The following is a 17,874-nucleotide window of genomic DNA, read 5'->3' as shown; positions in this document are numbered from 1 at the left end:
TAAGTGTTGCTAGCGTCACATTTTAACGCTTTAACATATTATCCCACCAACAGTGTTTGATCACACGAGTTACGCTGCTTTTCTTACATTTGCCATATAGTTAAGCAGTTTAACATCCGCGAAACGTAAAACCAACCTTTTCGTTTTTCACCGGTGCATTGTGGGTAACGGGGTTTAGTGTGTCACGTTTTTGATCCAGCATGGCAGGGAAACAGAAAAGGCATGTGGATATGTTTTTGTTTACTATGTGCTGTATATGACGCGTTTTCACAACAAACGAATGTTGTTTGTATACGTTAAAGTGTCGTTTATTTAGTCGGTGTGTTTGCGGGGTTTCAAATAAGCGTTTTAGTGCGAAAGTGTCTTAGCCAGCCATGCTATCAATGCTAGCTGAGGGGTTCTTATGGTACTCAGCTAGCTTAAAATAAACGCCAGCTACATGTTCAGTCCTTTCTCCTTAATATAAGTAGACTTAAGTTAACGAGCTAAACAACAAAACATTTGAATGGAAGCTGTAACGTTAGACTGACGTTGAACTGTTGTGTTTGTATTGAAGGAAATTGGCGGACCTCTCTGTGGATGAGTTCATGCTCTCAGGTTTTGACTCTGCGAGTGAAGATGAAGGAGAGACCAAACAACAGAATGGACTAAAGAAGAAGAAGGATCTGAAATCTGAAGACTTGACGACGTGAGTCATTTGCTTTTACATGCTGTATCATTGTTGCAGGGTTGTCAGGGCATTTTTAAAAGGCTTTTCCAGACAGGGAAAGCCAGGGATATGATCATTTTTGAGCCAAGTTATGGAATACCAGATATTTTGTTTAGAGCTTGTTTGGATTTTGGTTGCCATTTTTCATACGTTTTATATTTCCCATTCTGTATTTTTCTTTACCTGGTCATTTCACAAGTGTCCCCTATTTTGTGAGTGGTTGTTATGGTAACTTGGTTTTTCAGCGAGTTACCACCAAATAACACAATAAATGTGCACCGTTCAAGCAGGGAAAACTTTAAGTTTTGTTCTTAAAGCAAATAAATCGATGGGTTCATTTACCGTTCATTATAGGTCATTAAAATTCATCTTTTTAGTCAGGAAAAAGCTGGGAATTTGAGATTTGACTTGGAGTGGAACCCTGTTGTTGGGATGGTATTGGTAATAACAATACATAATCCTATCTAGAACAGACAAGAAACTCTCGTTATTGCCTACACAGAGCTGATGGCAAGAAAGGCACAGCCACTCAACACAAGGAGCAGCTGTCGAGGTTGAAGAACAAAGATCCAGAGTTCTACAAGTTTCTGCAAGCAAACGACCAAACACTCCTCAACTTCGACGACACGGACAGCTCCGACGACGATGATGAGAAAAAGTATCACAGATTACCAACGGCACTGGAGGTAGGCCGCCTGCTGGTTTGTTGGTTCATGATGAGTTCCCTTGTGGAAAGAGGAGAGCTTCATACTGTGGTGTTGCTTGTAGGAGGCCAGCTCTGGCGATGACGTCGATGAAGAAGATTCCGAGGGTCCGAAAGCTTCGAAGAAATCCAAGAAAGCAGTGGAGACTGTCAAAGTCACAGACAAAATGATTGCAGACTGGAAAGCTGCCATGAAGAGGGAACCCAACCCTCGTCTCTTCAGAGAGGTCACACAGGCCTTTAAGGCTGCTGTGGCTACAACCAAGGGTGAAGGAGGGGCTCAGTGTCGATACAAAGTGGCTGACAGTTCAGGTGGGGTACCATGTTTCATATGTGTAGTCAAACTGTTACATTTCTTCTACTTCGCTGATACATTAATTTAAAAATACCCATTTATAGCCGCTTCAAATTAAGTGCAGTCAAGATCAAAAGTAAATTAATCTGGTGAGATATTTGATACCAGCTTTCAGTACTTGGCAGATATCAACAACATTACGTCATTACCACAAAAGTATTGAGGTTTGGGACCAAGCCAGTGTGGTGGTGGCGGTGTCACAGTTTTATTCAATGTATTTAATACAGTAAAATAGTGCCTGCTTATTATCAATAATAATCATGAAGTTTGCATGTTTATATTCATTGTTTTTATTTTCAGTAACTTTACTGAAACTTGCCTTAGCAGTGCACATAATATACAAACAGCAGCAACAAATTCCACATAATTCTGAATGTATTGAATTGAGATACTTGAATGAATGATACAATTAAACATCATACACTCTACAAATATGCATAAACATCTCTCCCTGTGCTGTCTGCAGTGTTCAATGCCCTGGTCCTGTTCTGTATCAGAGATGTTTATGTGGCGCTGCAGAGGATGCTCAACCTGAAGCCAGAAAAAGACCAGAAAAAGTAAGAAGAAGCGGATGTCATATTTTCTGAAGTTACCCTCTGTTGATAGTTTTAATGTAGTCGTGGAAAGATGGTTCACTCCTCACCTTTTGTTTCCTCTATTTGTTTTCAGGCTTGTGCTCCCGTCATCTAGTCCAAAGTGGCATAAAAATCAGATCGACATCAAGATGTATCTCAGTGGAGTAGTTCAGGTATTTTGTGCCTCTCCTCTGTCTGTCTCTGCTTTTCGTCCCATGGATTTATGCCTGTTGTATTCTTGTTAGGTAGAAAGGACGAAATACAGTAGATAAAGTACAAAAAAAAAAATCCTTGACGAATAAAATTGTATTTTTAACCAAGCTGTACATGCCATGATATTTCCTTCTCTTGCCCTTCTATGTCCTGTAAACACCCCTTATGTCTGTCTATCTATAAATGTGTGTGTGTGTGTGTGTGTGTATAACATCTCTTTTGCTTCACTCTCCTCCTGTAGCTGTTATCCTGTCTGACCGAGTCTACAGTCATCAGCGCTGTCCTGCGTCACGCCAACCAGCTCGCACCTTATTACCTTTGTCTACCCAAACAGTGTCGTCACCTGGTTAAGGCAAGGCATATGTTTCCATTGGATGGTGTGGAATGCCATCCTCAATTAAATGCTGCCTCATTGTTTCGTGTATTTTTGTTTGCTTATGATCCATCTCACGTCTTTGTGTGCAGCAACTGATGAAGCAGTGGAGTACAGGGGAGGAGACAAGTCGGGTACTTGCCTTCCTGGCCCTCAACAAAATCTGCAGACACAAGCAGGAAACCTATCTTAACCCAATTCTCAAGGTGAGCTAAATGCAGAGTAATACAGGAACAAAGGCGTACACAGCAAACCTGGATGTACAGTCGACTAGAATTTGCTGACAGTAGTTTCTTGAAAGACTTGAGTTAAGAGAGAGTTCATTTTCGTTTGATTTGAAGTTCATTCCAAATGCTTCATACCACACCTAGCTTGTATAACCAGTTATTTTCATCCATCCTGCTTATGATGTTCTTCTTTCCCTGTGCAGCAAATGTACATTTCCTACGTACAAAACTGCAAGTTCACATCTCCCAATGCGCTGCCCATGATCAACTTCATGCAGCGAACTCTAACGGAGATGTACGCCCTGGACACGCAGGCCAGTTACCAGCATGCCTTCATCTACATCCGACAGCTGGCCATTCACCTCAGGAATGCCATGACCATGAAGAAAAAGGTAGTTTTTGACTGTGTGTATGTGCTCAGGGAGATGGTCTGATTTTGTGTTTATGAAAGCTTCTTAGAGTCATACAAAGGCATATTTGCAATGCTCTCCTAGATTACAGCCACACTGACTGTCCTTGTTTTTGCTCTGTAGGAAACGTACCAGTCGGTGTACAACTGGCAGTATATCCACTGCCTCTACCTTTGGTGTCGGGTCCTCAGCACCTTGCATCCCAGTGATGTGCTCCAGCCACTCATCTATCCACTCTGCCAAGTCATAATCGGCACCATGAAGTGAGTATATTGACATGCATTATTTATTATTTTTATTTTTTTAGGTTGTTTTAAACTTTCGTGTAAATGTTGGACTATTATGCCACAAGAATGTGCAAACGGTTTAGGGTGCTGTTATTACGCCTGAATAATCCAAAGCAAGTGTTTATTACGCCCCCACAACCATGTCATAAACAAACATACATGCAAACATAAACATACCCCCCCCCCCCCCAAAAAAAACTTCTGCAAAATCAAATAGCAGCTATTTGAGAGGGTACTTCCTGAATGGCACTTTAAACATATGAATTAGCTTAGTAGCTAGCAGACTTTTCCTTACTCATAGTTGTTCTACACTTTCTCGGTTTAAGTCACTTTATCTCCCAACAGCACAACATTTAGGTTGAATTAAATAGATTGTTATTGTTTTTAAGGCATTTGTAGCATTAAATGTCTGTTGAGTTTGACGTATAAAGTGAGTTAGTATGTGTAGTCCATTAAGTGTTTGTTCTGAACATCCAGATTTGAGAATAAAGGGTCTCTGCTTTGACAAAAAGTATTTGAATGACAGAATGACTGCTGGCAAAAAAGTGATTATTATTATTATTATTATTATTATTATTATTATTATTATTATTATTAATAATAATAATAATAATAATAATAATAAGATTGCAAGATAATGCACAGAGGTTTGCAGTGGTGCTGAAAATCTAGGCATGGAGGGTGTGAGTGAATAATGTTGAACACTGGATATGTCAATATTGAGTAATATGGTGAATATGATGACATAAGATCCATGATGAATAGTACATGAAGCTGTAAAAAGGTCCCAATAAAAAAAAAAGTGTAATCATGTTATTTATCTGTTACGAAGAATGTTTGCATTTATTGTCCAACTGTGAAATACTCTGCTCCAGTAGATATCTTTGCCACTACTCTTTGATAACTAAGAAACGATATTTATTTATATATTTTGTATTCACAGAAAAACTATATATATATATATATATATATATATATATATATATATATATATATATACACACACACACACACACACACACACACTAATTTGTATGAAACCATCACATTGCTGTACATTTTGCCAACAGCAGGTGGAGACATTGACCATGATTTTCTCTCTCTGAACAGACTGGTGCCCACATCGAGATACTACCCTCTGAGGATGCATTGTTGCAGAGCCCTCACGCTGCTATCCAGCAGCACCAACACATTTGTACCGGTGCTGCCTTTCCTCTTGGAGGTAAGGCTTCGTGTCATCTCTGATACCAGCACTCAGTGTTTAGAAATGTGGATCCGACAGAACGAATGCAGCTTGTGTCAAGTTTCCAGCTGTTTAAATAGTTTCTCTCAGCATTACAGTGCACCGAAAGACCTCAAATAGTTTTAAATGATGCAGAAAAAAAACAACAGTCAGTTGGTTGTCTTTGTCTCAAATGGAAACAATGAAAAGATAGATGTGATGAAATGTTCCATCGGTGGTTTGCTGTGGAACACATCGGTGGTGTGTGAGATGCATTTTGGTCTCAACGGCCACAACTGAAGGAGCCCAGGTGGAAACGCATCGAAGCATAAGACTCTGCTTGTATATGAGAGACACCTTTTGTTATCAGACCAATCACAGGTCACCAACTGACAACATTTTCCCTGGGTCAGGTGTGAAGCACGTGACCGTGCGGTGTGTGTTGTGTGTTGTGTGTGTGTGTGTGTGTGTGTGTGTGTGTGCGTGTGTGTCCAAAGCGATAAAGGCTCGGTTGTGGTTTACACTCTGGTCCTAACATGCTGTGCAGACCACATCCTCTCTGCTTATGGCCCACTCCACCTTTCTTTTTTTTTTCTTTTTCTTTTTTCCCCCCCGTACACACACTCGGAAGCCCCCGCCTCCCAACAGCAAACCGTGTTTATTTGTGACGCACGATATTTCCTGTGTTTTTTCTCCTTTTCTGTTCCCCTTGTTAAAGCACTGTTAAAGGCAGGCTGAGGTACGCTGCTACTGTTTTAATTAGAGCAGCAGAAGCAGCCCCTTCCTCCTGTGTGTCTCTGCCTGTGTGTGTTCTCGCATCTCCAAGGGGGGTGTATGATTTGGAGCTTCCTGCTTCGCTGTGTGTGTGTGTGTGTGTGTGTGTGTGTGTGTGTGTGTGTGTGTGTGTGTGTGTGTGTGTGTGTGTGTGTGTGTGTGTGTGTGTGTGTGTGTGTGTGTGTGTGTGTGTGTGTGTGTGTGTGTGTGTGTGTGTCGCACGTCTGTATGTGTGTGTGCACCAGGGTTGGCCCATGCCTCCCCACTTCCCCCTGGCTCCCCCACAGACCGCCACCACATCCTATGTTTGTACAGACAGCACCGGCCAGGAGCGTTGCTCTGCCTCGCACTGAGCACAGTAACGACCACACACACACAAACGCACAGAAATGCACAGAGATACAGCAGTCAGAAATAGCTTGATACACAAGCACAAGACAGAAATTCAATTGTGCATTGTGGGCAGATGTGAAAGCTTAAGCTTGTAGACAAATAGCCCACACATTGGTGAGAATGTACTTTTCGCGGACTAAGATAGAAAGGTGTCTTCTCAGTTACACTGCATGATGTAAAATGAATCGCATAGAATATTTGTGTAATTGAAGGAGACTATCAACAGAGGGCTGTAATGTTACTGAATACTGTACCTAAAGTTGTTCAGTTCCTTATGTTCAACTTAGGAACATGTGAGGTCTCAAGGGAAGAAGAAAATGGAGCTTAATTACATATATTTATATATAACGGCTAACGTGACTGAGTAGCAGCAGGAGCAATATCGAAGCTATGATTAAAAAAAAAGTTATTAGTTATATTGCTTATTACCTACTAACTTCTTTTGCTCAGCTTGACTTTTTTCATGTCCCTCAGTATGGGACGTGTCTTGATTGGGTTTTAGCGACAACAGGTCGATGATGAGTTCTTCCCGTTTTATAATAATGATAGGAAACAATAATAGTAAATACAAATAAGCACAAAAGTAAACAAAGTTACATGTTGCCTTGGGTTCTGTTCTCTGAAGATAGTATGCATTTCACTGTTCCACCAATATAGCAGTTGGGTCGTAGAGTTGAACATTGTCTTTCCTTTTTTATACAGATCCTGCAACAGGTGGACTTCAACAAGAAACCAGGGCGAATGAGCAAGAAACCCATCAACTTTGCAGTCATCCTGAAGCTCAGCAATGTCAACCTTATGGAGAAAGCCTATAAGGTACGTTTTGCTGTGTCGGGCAGATGGGAGGACATATCATTTGGTGTTGCATTGTCCAGTGTGTGCTCCTGATTGTGTCTATGTTTCTGATCCCTCTTGCCCTGAGACGGAGCGGCAGCTGATGAGTTTAGTGGTTCAAGTTAGGGCTGGGCGATATGACCTCAAATCAATATCACGATATATTGAGGAACTCACCTCGATAACGATAAATGAACGATAAGTAACCCCCCCCCCCCCCCCGCGCCTAAAAAAATGCCACTTTAAAGGACTGTGAAACTACACTGTAGTTAAGATTTATATTATTTATTTGGTAGTATAAAATAACAAAGTATTAAAAATACAGTCTCTATAAACAAATTCTAAATACATTTCACATTTGCCACTGGAAAAGTAAACAATGACTTGTGAAAAGGTAATACATTTCACATTTTTCTGATCGACATCGTCCTCGCTGAACCCAAAATGTTGCCAAACGATCTGACGCATTTCTTTTGGGAACGAGGTGCTCTTCCTCCTCGACCAGATTTAAGGTACGTGTCCACAGGGGCGATTTTAAACGCGTGTGGACGCGCCGCTTCCCAGTATTGCACGCTTGGTGGGCTGCCACTAGAGGATGATTGACAGGCGCTCTCCTTTAAACAACACATTTTTGCGAGCGTTCGCGAGCGTTCCCGAGGCGGCGAGTCGAGCCCGGCGCCTCTGATTAGCATAAAGTAGATTCGACTTCAACTTTAGGCAAATGAGGAGCGGCCAACTCGCGGTTACAGAAACATGGTGTATTAATTGTACGGGGTTTAATGGAAAAAAATAGCTCTGAATGAACAACAGCTGAGCAGAAGCGCTTGTCGACCGCCGCGGAGAAATACGCGTCGGGTCTGAACGGGGGGTGCGCGGATCGCTTGCGATTTTCGGCGGCGCGCCGCGGCGCTTCCGCGTCCAGTGTGAACCAGGCGTTACTTCGGCTGCCGCGGCAGCAGCCGCTTCATCGTTTAAACCGGCGGGCTCCATTTTCGTCTCACCCACACTTTCCCTTCTTGTTACAGACTGGATGGGGTGGAGTCACGTGACTGCACACGCTGTATACGTAGTACAGTACAGCCGAGCGTCTTAAAGGGACATGAACATACTGGTAGCCTACCTACACACACAGCCAAACAAGAAAAAAACGACTTTTCTTTTTTTTTTTTTTTTAAACCGAATATACCGACATGGGCAAAATGACGTCGGTTGTCGTCGTAAATTTCGGTATCGGTACATTTTCGGTGTATCGCCCACCCCTAGTTCAAGTATTAGTTAATGTTATTTTCCCCGTCGCTCCCTCTCACTGTGCGTTAGCTGCTTGTGTACATAAGGGGATTGAGGGCAGCAGCGCTTAAAGCCCCTTGTCAGGGTTTGAAACTTGCCCCCCCGTCACCACGCTCAGTACTGCAGCCAAGCGGATTGCAGCACGGCCCTCTGGGATTATCACCCACACTCTGCTCACTAAGGCTATTTCCACTGCTGTCACCTGGGCAGCTGCCACGAACCCCTGCCTCATAGATTCACAGCAGACCTGACTACACAAGCATTGTTTCATGGGCTAGCTGTAACCTGCTACAATTAACCGTGATTTAAAAACATCACGTAGGATAACCTCAATTATAATTTTTAAGTCTTTTATTTGCAGAACCAAAATAATGTGGCCAAAAAAAGCTCCGTTTCTATCTGCTTTGATAATCGTGAAAAATGTGAAACAGTGATATTTCCTCTGACAATAAGAGTGACACCAAAATTTGATATTGTGACACCCCTACTCCGCTGAAAGTATTTGAAACAGTATTGGATTTGCTTTGCTTGTCACTGTTTTTCATTAATGTAGCTAGTAGGTACCTTACTATCTTTTGTAGGAAGGCGTGTTCACATTTTTAATCGCTTCTTCTTACCTCTGATTGCGACTTTAACCGCAAGAAGCAACCACCAGTGGGCACGGTAGACCTGAATCGTCAAACAAATCAGATATGTGGGCAGAGATTCAGAGGTTTGGAATAGGCTTGGCTTGATTAATCAATATATTGTTTGTCAATCTTGCTGTGCTGTTGCATTTTAGGATGGCTTGATTGATCAGCTGTATGACCTGATATTGGAGTACTTCCACACCAATGCCAGCTCCATCGGCTTCCCAGAGCTCGCCCTGCCCACCGTCATTCAGGTAACACAACCTTTAAACTGATCCCGGAATAGGCTGCACTCACAAGTGATCTAGGTCTTGGAAATGAAATGTCCTTGTTTCCCCATATGTACTAGTTCTACGTCTCACACACACACACACACACACACACACACACACACACACACACACACACAGGTGTTGCAGAATTACATTGATTCAGTCTGAATTAATAAGGAAGCAGTGACACTGAACATCATTATTCCAAGTTTAAATCCCCATTGAAAAGATGATCCAGGATCTGTCGGGCTGAATTTGCTCTACTCGGGGATAACGACCACAAACTCTCCTCGGCTGCGCCTGAATGCATCATATGGGCAGACTGGATGTTTTTTTTTTTGTTTTTTTATTTTCAACGTGACTTTTCCTTTCTCATCCCCCCCCCCCATCCCCCTGTCCCTGCAGCTGAAAGCGTTCCTGAAGGAATGCAAAGTGGCCAATTACTGCAAGCCAGTACGCCAGCTGCTGGAAAAGGTACAGGAGAACAGCAGCCACATCACAGGACGGAGACAGAAGGCCGCCTTCGGAGTGGCCGATGCCACCGCAGTGGTGAGTGACTGTGTGTGTGTGTGTGTGAGTGTGTGAGTGTGTGTGTGTGAGAGAGTGTGAGAATGTGAATGTGTATGTGTGAGTCTGTGAGATAGAAACATTGGAAAAGCAGGACAAGACAGTTTTGCCCGGTCCTCCGGAGTCCTCACTTTACCTCTTCCATTTTTTTTGTTTGTTTTGTTTTTCTTGTCAATTTGGCTCTTCTGTTTCCTCTTACGTTTTTATGAACCCCTTTTAAAATTAGTTGTAAATGCAGGTATTGAAACACAACAACAAACCTAGATAATAATAATAGTAATGAATGATACGTACAATAAGAAAAATGGAAAACATCTCACAATGCAATAACATTTTTAAAAGGTTTTAAAATGGAATAGTTGTTATAAATGGATAGCTATTTTTAAACAGAAATGTAACAAAACGGATACAGCATATTTATAGATGAGTGAAGTGCAGACCGTTATAATCAAAGATTTTGTTTTTTAACTGACATGTAAAACCTGTACAGATTCATGTGTTCTGTGATTATGAAGGCCAATCGTGTATCGTTAGCTCAAGATTTAATAATATCTAGTGGGTCATAATGCAGTAAAATTATAGACTGTTAAAAATAAATTACAGCCCGGGTGAGTAATAATTATTGGGTCATGCAACAATATGTTTTATGATTTTCCATTCTCATGTATGAAAATCGTATTTATTGCTTTTTCTACGTAAGAGCAACAGTTTTATTACACCGGGACAAGTTATTTCATTATCAATTTCTACTGGCTGTTTTATTGGTTCACCTTATTAACTGCTTGCTCATGTGACTGTATTTTCCTATTGCAGTTAAAGAGGTCAGAAAAAAAACAGCTGCTTTACTTTCTACTTAAAGACTTGGCTTTGAACCATTTTATTTTGGAATTTTAGTCCTTGAGTAAATCGGTCTCTAAAAAGTATTGATTAACTTCTATTACTTGCACTTGAGTAGGGCGATACCATTTTCTTTCTTTTTTTTTAGTTTCAAAGCTTCTCTTGAGGTTTTAAAGCTTTAACTGTCTGTTTGTAATTTTACGACATCGTCGGTGCTTGCCCAATGGTGGCGTTAGATCCTCTGGATGTGGGATTTCCCAATCCCAGTGGCACAGCTGCACTGGGAGCTTCCCTGAAAATTCTAAAGACGGGCTGAATTTTTTTTTTTTAACCCAATGAAAATGTTGTTATGCTTCCATGGCATCGACATGTTTCACGTCATTTGTGCCAACTTTTTCCTTCGTGACTGATTACACAATGACATTTTAATGTAATTTCATACTACTGATATTCTTATGGCATAGTTTGTTGTCTATTGTACTATCAATAGTATAAACTTTGTCTTATGGTGTGCTTACCTAGCAGGGCTCCAGAATAACTTTGTACATTGGTCGCACTGGTGAACGTTTTCATTTAGGTTCACCCAAAATGTTTCACTGTGCCTTTTGACACTGCAATAATTAACACATTACGTCAATGACGATAAACAGGAATTAAGTTGCAGATCTTTTTTTTTTATTTATTTAAATCCCAACACAAACAAGAAATCACAATACCTGCTCGACCGCAGACAGGACCGGCCGTCATGTGGCACGAGGGGAGACAGGTGGTGAAGCGGTTAGCTCCGCCGATGATGTCGTGCTAGGCGTTATGAGCACAGTGCCTTTCTGTACGAAAAAACGATCTCCAGTTGTTTTTTTGACGCTCAAGTCGCTCTGCCTGGTTCATCTTTCCGACCAACATTCAGGCTGCCCATACTCTTCCTCTGATTGGCTCAGACCGTGGTATTCTTTCTACGCTGTATGCTGGTGGCAAAAAAAACATCCACTAAATGTTAGGTGCGACCATGTCACACATATTCTACTATATTTTTATGGCATGCAATAATATGACATTTTTGTGATATACTACACTTTTTTTGACATTTTTATGTAATACTATCTTATGACTTTAACATACTATACCTATGACTTTTTAATTCCCTTTTTTCGACATATATGACTTGCATTTAGAGGTGTAACGATTCATTCGATTAATCGATGAATCGATTGTCAGTCCTATAGATTTTACTAAATCGATCTGCTACATTAAATAAATAGACTGAATCGTTTTGGCTTCACCAATAATCGATATAAATGCATTTAATCGGATGAAACGTGATTCTTACTTATAATTAATGTTTTAATGTTTAAAGGAGTCATCACCTGGTTTTATACGTATCCAGCCCCCCTTGGATCGCTTTGGATCAATTCGTAAAACTTATTAGAAAAAAAAAAAAAAAAATTTAATCAAACATTGAGCTTGTTCTGACCCTTTTTCGTACCGCGATTTTATCACGCGAGATTACGCGCGAGGTTTTGACTGGTCCGGATGTGCATTGTATAATATGTAATGAGGCGCGCGTTGATTCGCCGCAGGAAGGACAGAGCCGGGGGGGCTTGCCTGCATGCAGACTCCAAAACATAATGGCGGCGCTTCGGCGATTTCAGGTAGCGGACGGGGCGGGGTTGGGTGGTGAAAGAGGGGTGGGCTTATGCAAGTAGCCTCCACGGTGACGTCACCGTAGGCGCAGAATCAAAATCTCGTGCTTTAGGAATGCACACCCTTGTGTGCTATTCCTGTTCGGAAAAAGAGCAGAAGCGAAAAAACGGCGCCACTTTCAAACTCCAGTCTTTCAGGCAAGTTTCAACTGAGGTCAAACACAGATATGCATGTTTTAACAAGAGAAATTGCGATTTCCAGGTGATGACTCCTTTAAGACACTCTCTCCCCTGCCAGCATGTAGTCTACTGAGAATGTTCAAAATAACTGAGCAATGTTTAATTACATTTTTGTATTCGGCATAAAATATTATGTAGGACTACTTTTTTCTAGAATAAATATGTTATTTTTCACCTTTCAGAAGAATACAGACAGTCTCACTTGCATTATTGCATGTTTATTTCATTGATATAGAATTTTGGTTACAAGTTACAGAATCGAATCGAATCTTTACAAAAAAAAAAAAGTCGTCCTTGAATCGAATCGCCATCTACTGTATTGTTAATCGAAATCGAATCGCTGTGAAGCCAAAGATTCACACCCCTACTTGCAATACAATTACTTTTTCAACATACTATACAATTACTTTTTCAACATACTATACAATTACTTTTTATGGCTTTTTTTTCTAAATACTATACTATGACTTTTCGACACGCTATACCAATGACTTTTTTAGACTTCCTATATTGCTTTTTTCAATATAGGAAGTCTAATCATTAGACATCTAATGTTTAATCTAATGTTTAGGTCGTTATGTTTGCTTTGCACAATTTCACTTCTTCTGCTTCACTTCACTCAACACTAACTCGTAGTGAGACATTCTTCTCTTTATTCTTGTCCAGTTGAATCAGAGGTTGTAGGCTGGCGAACCCTACAGTCAGAGGCTGATAATGGAGGCTACTTCCCTGTATAAACTCTAAGCCTGTTTAAGAATGACCCTTTGGCTATTGGAAGCTCTTATGGGCTTTTGAACCAGAGGCGCCTCTGCCTTAATGAGCAGCCATTAGTGCATTTTCTCTGTTGACTTGCTCCCTCTGTATGCTACCTGTCCACACAAACATGCTTTTATGTGGCTTTGCTGCTGCTGAGAGTCTTGACAAGTACCGCTGATTAATATTTAAGAGCGTTTAAGGATGAAATTAAAGAGGTTGGTCTTTGTGTAATTTAGCTGATGAGAAAATGTGTGTGCGTACACGCGGAAGTGTGTGTGTTAACAAAGTACATCAGGCAGACAGCACGGCACCGCAGCAGCGCCAGCTCCTGTCGCCACGGCTCTGCTCAGTGGAGGCTGTCGCCATGGCATCCACTCCCTGGCATCGTGGCGGTGGTAGGTGTCACCGCAGGCGAAGGAGAGGGGACAGCCCTGCTGCTGCTGTGGAAAAGGCCACGGCCCCCCTCTGGCCACCAGTCCCCTGCTGACATGTCACCCAAACTGAGAGCTAGCCTAATTAATGATGCCCTGCCTCCATCCAGGTCACACTCTGATGTCTCTTGTCTTTCTCTGCTGCCTGGTTGTGGAAATGTTTTGTTTGGTTTGTCTGAGTTGAGGGTGGATTTAGAAGTAGCTTTTTCAAGTTTAATGTTCTAATCCTGCCTTGTTTTTTAAAACATGTCACCCATCTTAATAGCCACATGGTAAATTGTAGTAAATGTGCTAAGCTAACGGGCACATGAGACCGCAGTCTGCTTGGGCTATTGGATTTGTTGGTCAGATAATGTGATTGGGCCAAATCAATATCATCCACAAAGACCTTTAGGGGCTGGAGAAGATATGCTGGTCTCCCCTTTCAGGCACCTTCAATCTGTCTTTTCCACATCTTCTGACTCTTATCACCGTCTCGTCTATCCATCTCCTGGTAAATTGATGTAAAGTTACAGTGGAAAGCCACGTGTAGTAAGATAAGTTGTATGTGAATGACACTGCTCAAAGGCTCCTCTTAATATAAATAACTATCAGGTGGGATATTCATGTTTATCAAAACGCTCAGGCACAGTAAACCCGCCCACACCTGTGTTTATACATTCTTCAACAACATTTGAATCCTTGTGTCCTCTTGTCAGGTGACGTGGGAGAAGCAGATCCAGGAGGAGGGCACTCCCCTCAGCAGGTACTACATTCAGTGGAAGAAGCTGAGGGAGAAGGAGATCCAGCTGGAGATCTCAGGCAAAGACAGGGTAACTATCCAACCAAAAAAAATGCGTCATCCTACTCAGTCATCATGAATCACTTCTGGCTTTTTGTATATGAATGCCCCCTTGTGCCCACAACAGTTGCTCCGTTACATAAATCATGAAACAATCATGCCATGAAACGGAACGTTTTGCTGGCAGAACAATTATTTTACGATCATTATAATTAATGCGATGCAGGCAGCTTTGTGTATTCACCCTGCTGTTTATGTGTTCTGTGAAGATGGAGGATCTGGAACTCCCCGAGATCAAACGTAGGAAGATTCAAGACAAGAAGGTGGAGGACAAGAAGGAGTTCAAGGATCTGTTTGACACCGACTCGGATGAAGATGATGACGGAGCATTCAAAATCAAAGGCAAGCTGACTCGCGTACACTCACTCACACATTGGATTTGGCCTGCTAAGGTGTTTTCCTTGTGGACTAGTAGGCTATGATGTCTTGGCCTGTAGGGGGCTGTGTTCTGTTACAGTCTGGGGTTCTGTGGTGCAAAAACAAAGTTAAAGAGGTGATGACAGTTCAGCCTGGTTTCTAGGCTCTTATCTCTGTTTCTGCAACGGCCACTATCTTAAACCAAATCACCTGCAGAGCCGTTACCACAAAGCATTGAGTTATTAAAACATCCACAGGGGCAGATTCTGAGGAACTGAAAGTTTAATTTTAAATTAAAATCGAGAGAAAATCTCTGCTCATCAGATAGCTTGGCTCTCTCTCTTTCTCTCTCTCCCTCTCCCCCTGCACCGAATGAACCATCAGCCTGATCTTTCTTTAGCCCGGTGTGTCTCGTCTTTTTCGGGATCGTCCACAGGTCACAGGCAGCTGCAACCTTGCTTTTACAGCTTTACACTCGGACACGCTCCAAGCAGAATAAAGCCCTCCGCAAGGTCACAGAGGAAAAGAGTAGGCGGCAGGGGGATTTTTTTTCTTCTTTTTTTTTTTTTTTATAAATGCATCTGGACTTCATTGTAGGGAGAGTCCCCACAAACGGATGGGCAGCTGCCAGCAAGCGGCGTGCTTTACTCTCCGTCCTCCCTCCCTCCCTCTTGTTCGTCTCTCCTCCACCCCTCCCAACCCTTGTGCGCATACACGAACTGAAACCCCCTGACAGGAAGTACAGGCTTGGATCCCAGCGGGGGTTCCTAATTCAAACCAGCCCAGTGGAACAGCCAGAGGTGGCCGCTCCCACTCCTCGCTACCTCTTTCATTCCAGCTCTCTCTCTCTCTCTCTCTCTCTCTCTCTCTCTCTCTCTCTCTCTCTCTCTCTCTCTCTCTCTCTCTCTCTCTCTCTCTCTCTCTCTCTCTCTCTGTGGGCTTCAACCAGCTGCCCCCGCATGTCCTCGCAACACGTGTGCACACAAAGACACACACACACACATCTCGATGATAGGACGCAAACGCACACCCACCACCCTGTCGTCCAGTCATGAAGAGCCAAAAGCTTTTGGGCAGCTCACCAGAGCTCTTTGTGGTCTCGCACACTCCCGGAAAGAGGGGGAGTTTGATGGGAGGGAACTGATGATTTGGAGTGATATATGTCTGTGTGAGTGGGGGGGGGGGGGGGGCGATAAATCTCCCAGGTCATTTGGGGCAACGTTCCTACTGAAGTCTGCTAGCGCCATGTGAGCACGTTTTGTCAACTTAAATTTAGATAGGAAGGGAAGTAGCTGTAATTTTAATAGTGTGTGTGTGATTTCAGTGGAGCAGACAGAGGAAGTATCTCTCCACGCCCCCAGCCTCTCATCACACCTCAACTTCAAAGCCTGTGGACCCCAGTTGTCCCTTTGGCTAGACAACACACCCTGTGTATGCCACAACACTAATTCGGACAAACTTCCACACAAACAGGCGCTCCCACCGTCCTTGTAGCTGTGGAACCTGCTGCTATCTCCATTTGCTATATTTAGGCCGTGAGCATAAGATGTCTGAAATTGCTGGTAGTAAACTGTCACGGGTGTTTGTGCAGCAGCGACGGCGTTCTGTAATCGGCTCTCAGTTCCGTCTCAGGAGGAAATAGACACTTCCAGCTGCCTCTGATGCCTGGCCCACATATATGTCCTCAGACGTCAGCGATGCAGCAACACAAACTTAGGAATGTATGAAGGAAGACAAAATTCAATGTGATGTGTTTCACTGTCCCTTCAGGTAAAAAACGCCGTTATGGATCTGATGATGATGATGATGATCTTAAAGATCTGTCTGACATGAGCGACGACGAAGGAGGGAAGGGCAGAGACTCAGGTTGGTACAATACTAGTGTCCAAAAAGACGCACACTGTTACAAATGTTTAGCGTTCAGACATTTAGAAAGGTGCTATTTGTTGTGCATTTATTCATTTGGAAAAAAGAAGCAAGAACTGCTAATTATTGTCGATACATACATAGCTTTTCCAATCTGGAGATTTGCTCTTTTTGTTTTATTTTATTGCAAACCAAAAATATCTTTTCGATTGAAAAGTAGATTAAACTACCAGTTTTCGATTGAAATTAGTAAATTGTACCCTCAAATTAATAACGAATTCCTACCCTCACTAATTACTGATTCAATTCCTCAAATTAGTATTTTATGTGCAAGTAAATGGAACAGAAACCATCTTCTATATCCACATAATACTTGATGTAACCCAACATTTATATTCAAAGTATAATCATTTAATTAACGATAAAATATCGTGTATAATGTAGGTAAACTAAACATAACTAAGCAGATCTATGTTAGTGTCGAACTGTAACTCCTCCCGAGGTGACCCATAGGTAGAGGCTGGTATAAGTTGTAAAAATGTGAAATAATAGAAGTTTAAAATGCTGCACATAAACACTCAAATATCATATAAATATACATATAAATTGACTTATGAGCACATATGATCAGAATGTTTACTTCATGCATTCCATTGTGCATTGATGTGATGTTAACGTGCTTCCTGTCTCTATTCTAGATGAGGGTGATGATGATGAGGAGGAGGAGGCCTCCGAGCCTCCTCAGCCACTGTCCTCCTCTGCACTGATAAAGCTGGCAGAAGGAGACGATGATGTGGTGGAGGACCTGGAGCTGTCTGACGATGACTGAGGTTCATGGATGCTCACCGGAGACACTTTTCTGCTTTCCACCTCGTCAACCATCTATATTTGGAATAATATTGGACTTTTTTTTTTTTCTTATTTTCTTTGCTTTCAAATTTTGTATCACTTCAATTGTACAGTACAAACAAGTCTACGATGTAATTTTATTAAGCATTGAAATAGATTAAAAAAAAGTTGAAAATAAAGTCATCCTTGATTTCTTTTTAAAATACTAATGAACGTTGATGCACCTG

General features: G+C 42.0%; 1 protein-coding gene across 1 annotated transcript; it reads left to right on the top strand.

Moving 5' to 3' along the window:
* The first annotated feature begins 155 nt into the window (after nt 1–155).
* On the top strand, nt 156–17,826 carry noc2l (NOC2-like nucleolar associated transcriptional repressor). The gene is made up of 18 exons (XM_084016007.1): nt 156–220; nt 557–688; nt 1,212–1,395; nt 1,478–1,724; nt 2,234–2,324; nt 2,437–2,515; nt 2,797–2,907; nt 3,021–3,134; nt 3,359–3,547; nt 3,689–3,828; nt 4,963–5,074; nt 6,944–7,057; nt 9,144–9,245; nt 9,669–9,812; nt 14,433–14,546; nt 14,785–14,917; nt 16,703–16,798; nt 17,497–17,826. The coding sequence occupies exons 1-18, from the start codon at nt 201–203 to the stop codon at nt 17,625–17,627; spliced, it is 2,253 nt and encodes a 750-aa protein (XP_083872133.1). The 5' UTR covers nt 156–200; the 3' UTR covers nt 17,628–17,826.
* Nucleotides 17,827–17,874: the final 48 nt, after the last annotated feature.

This window comes from Eutrigla gurnardus, assembly GCF_963514095.1.
Source record: "Eutrigla gurnardus genome assembly, chromosome: 8".
In the NCBI taxonomy this organism is placed as follows: domain Eukaryota; kingdom Metazoa; phylum Chordata; class Actinopteri; order Perciformes; family Triglidae; genus Eutrigla; species Eutrigla gurnardus.
This window is presented reverse-complemented; position numbering and strand designations above follow the sequence as displayed.

What these genes read in the sequence shown, in the direction of transcription:
- noc2l (XM_084016007.1), top strand. Translation starts at nt 201, where the DNA reads ATGGCAGGGAAACAGAAAAG. An exon ending in TGGCCGATGCCACCGCAGTG is followed by an intron (nt 9,813 to 14,432) that starts GTGAGTGACTGT and finishes TCCTCTTGTCAG; the next exon opens with GTGACGTGGGAGAAGCAGAT. An exon ending in CGGAGCATTCAAAATCAAAG is followed by an intron (nt 14,918 to 16,702) that starts GCAAGCTGACTC and finishes CTGTCCCTTCAG; the next exon opens with GTAAAAAACGCCGTTATGGA.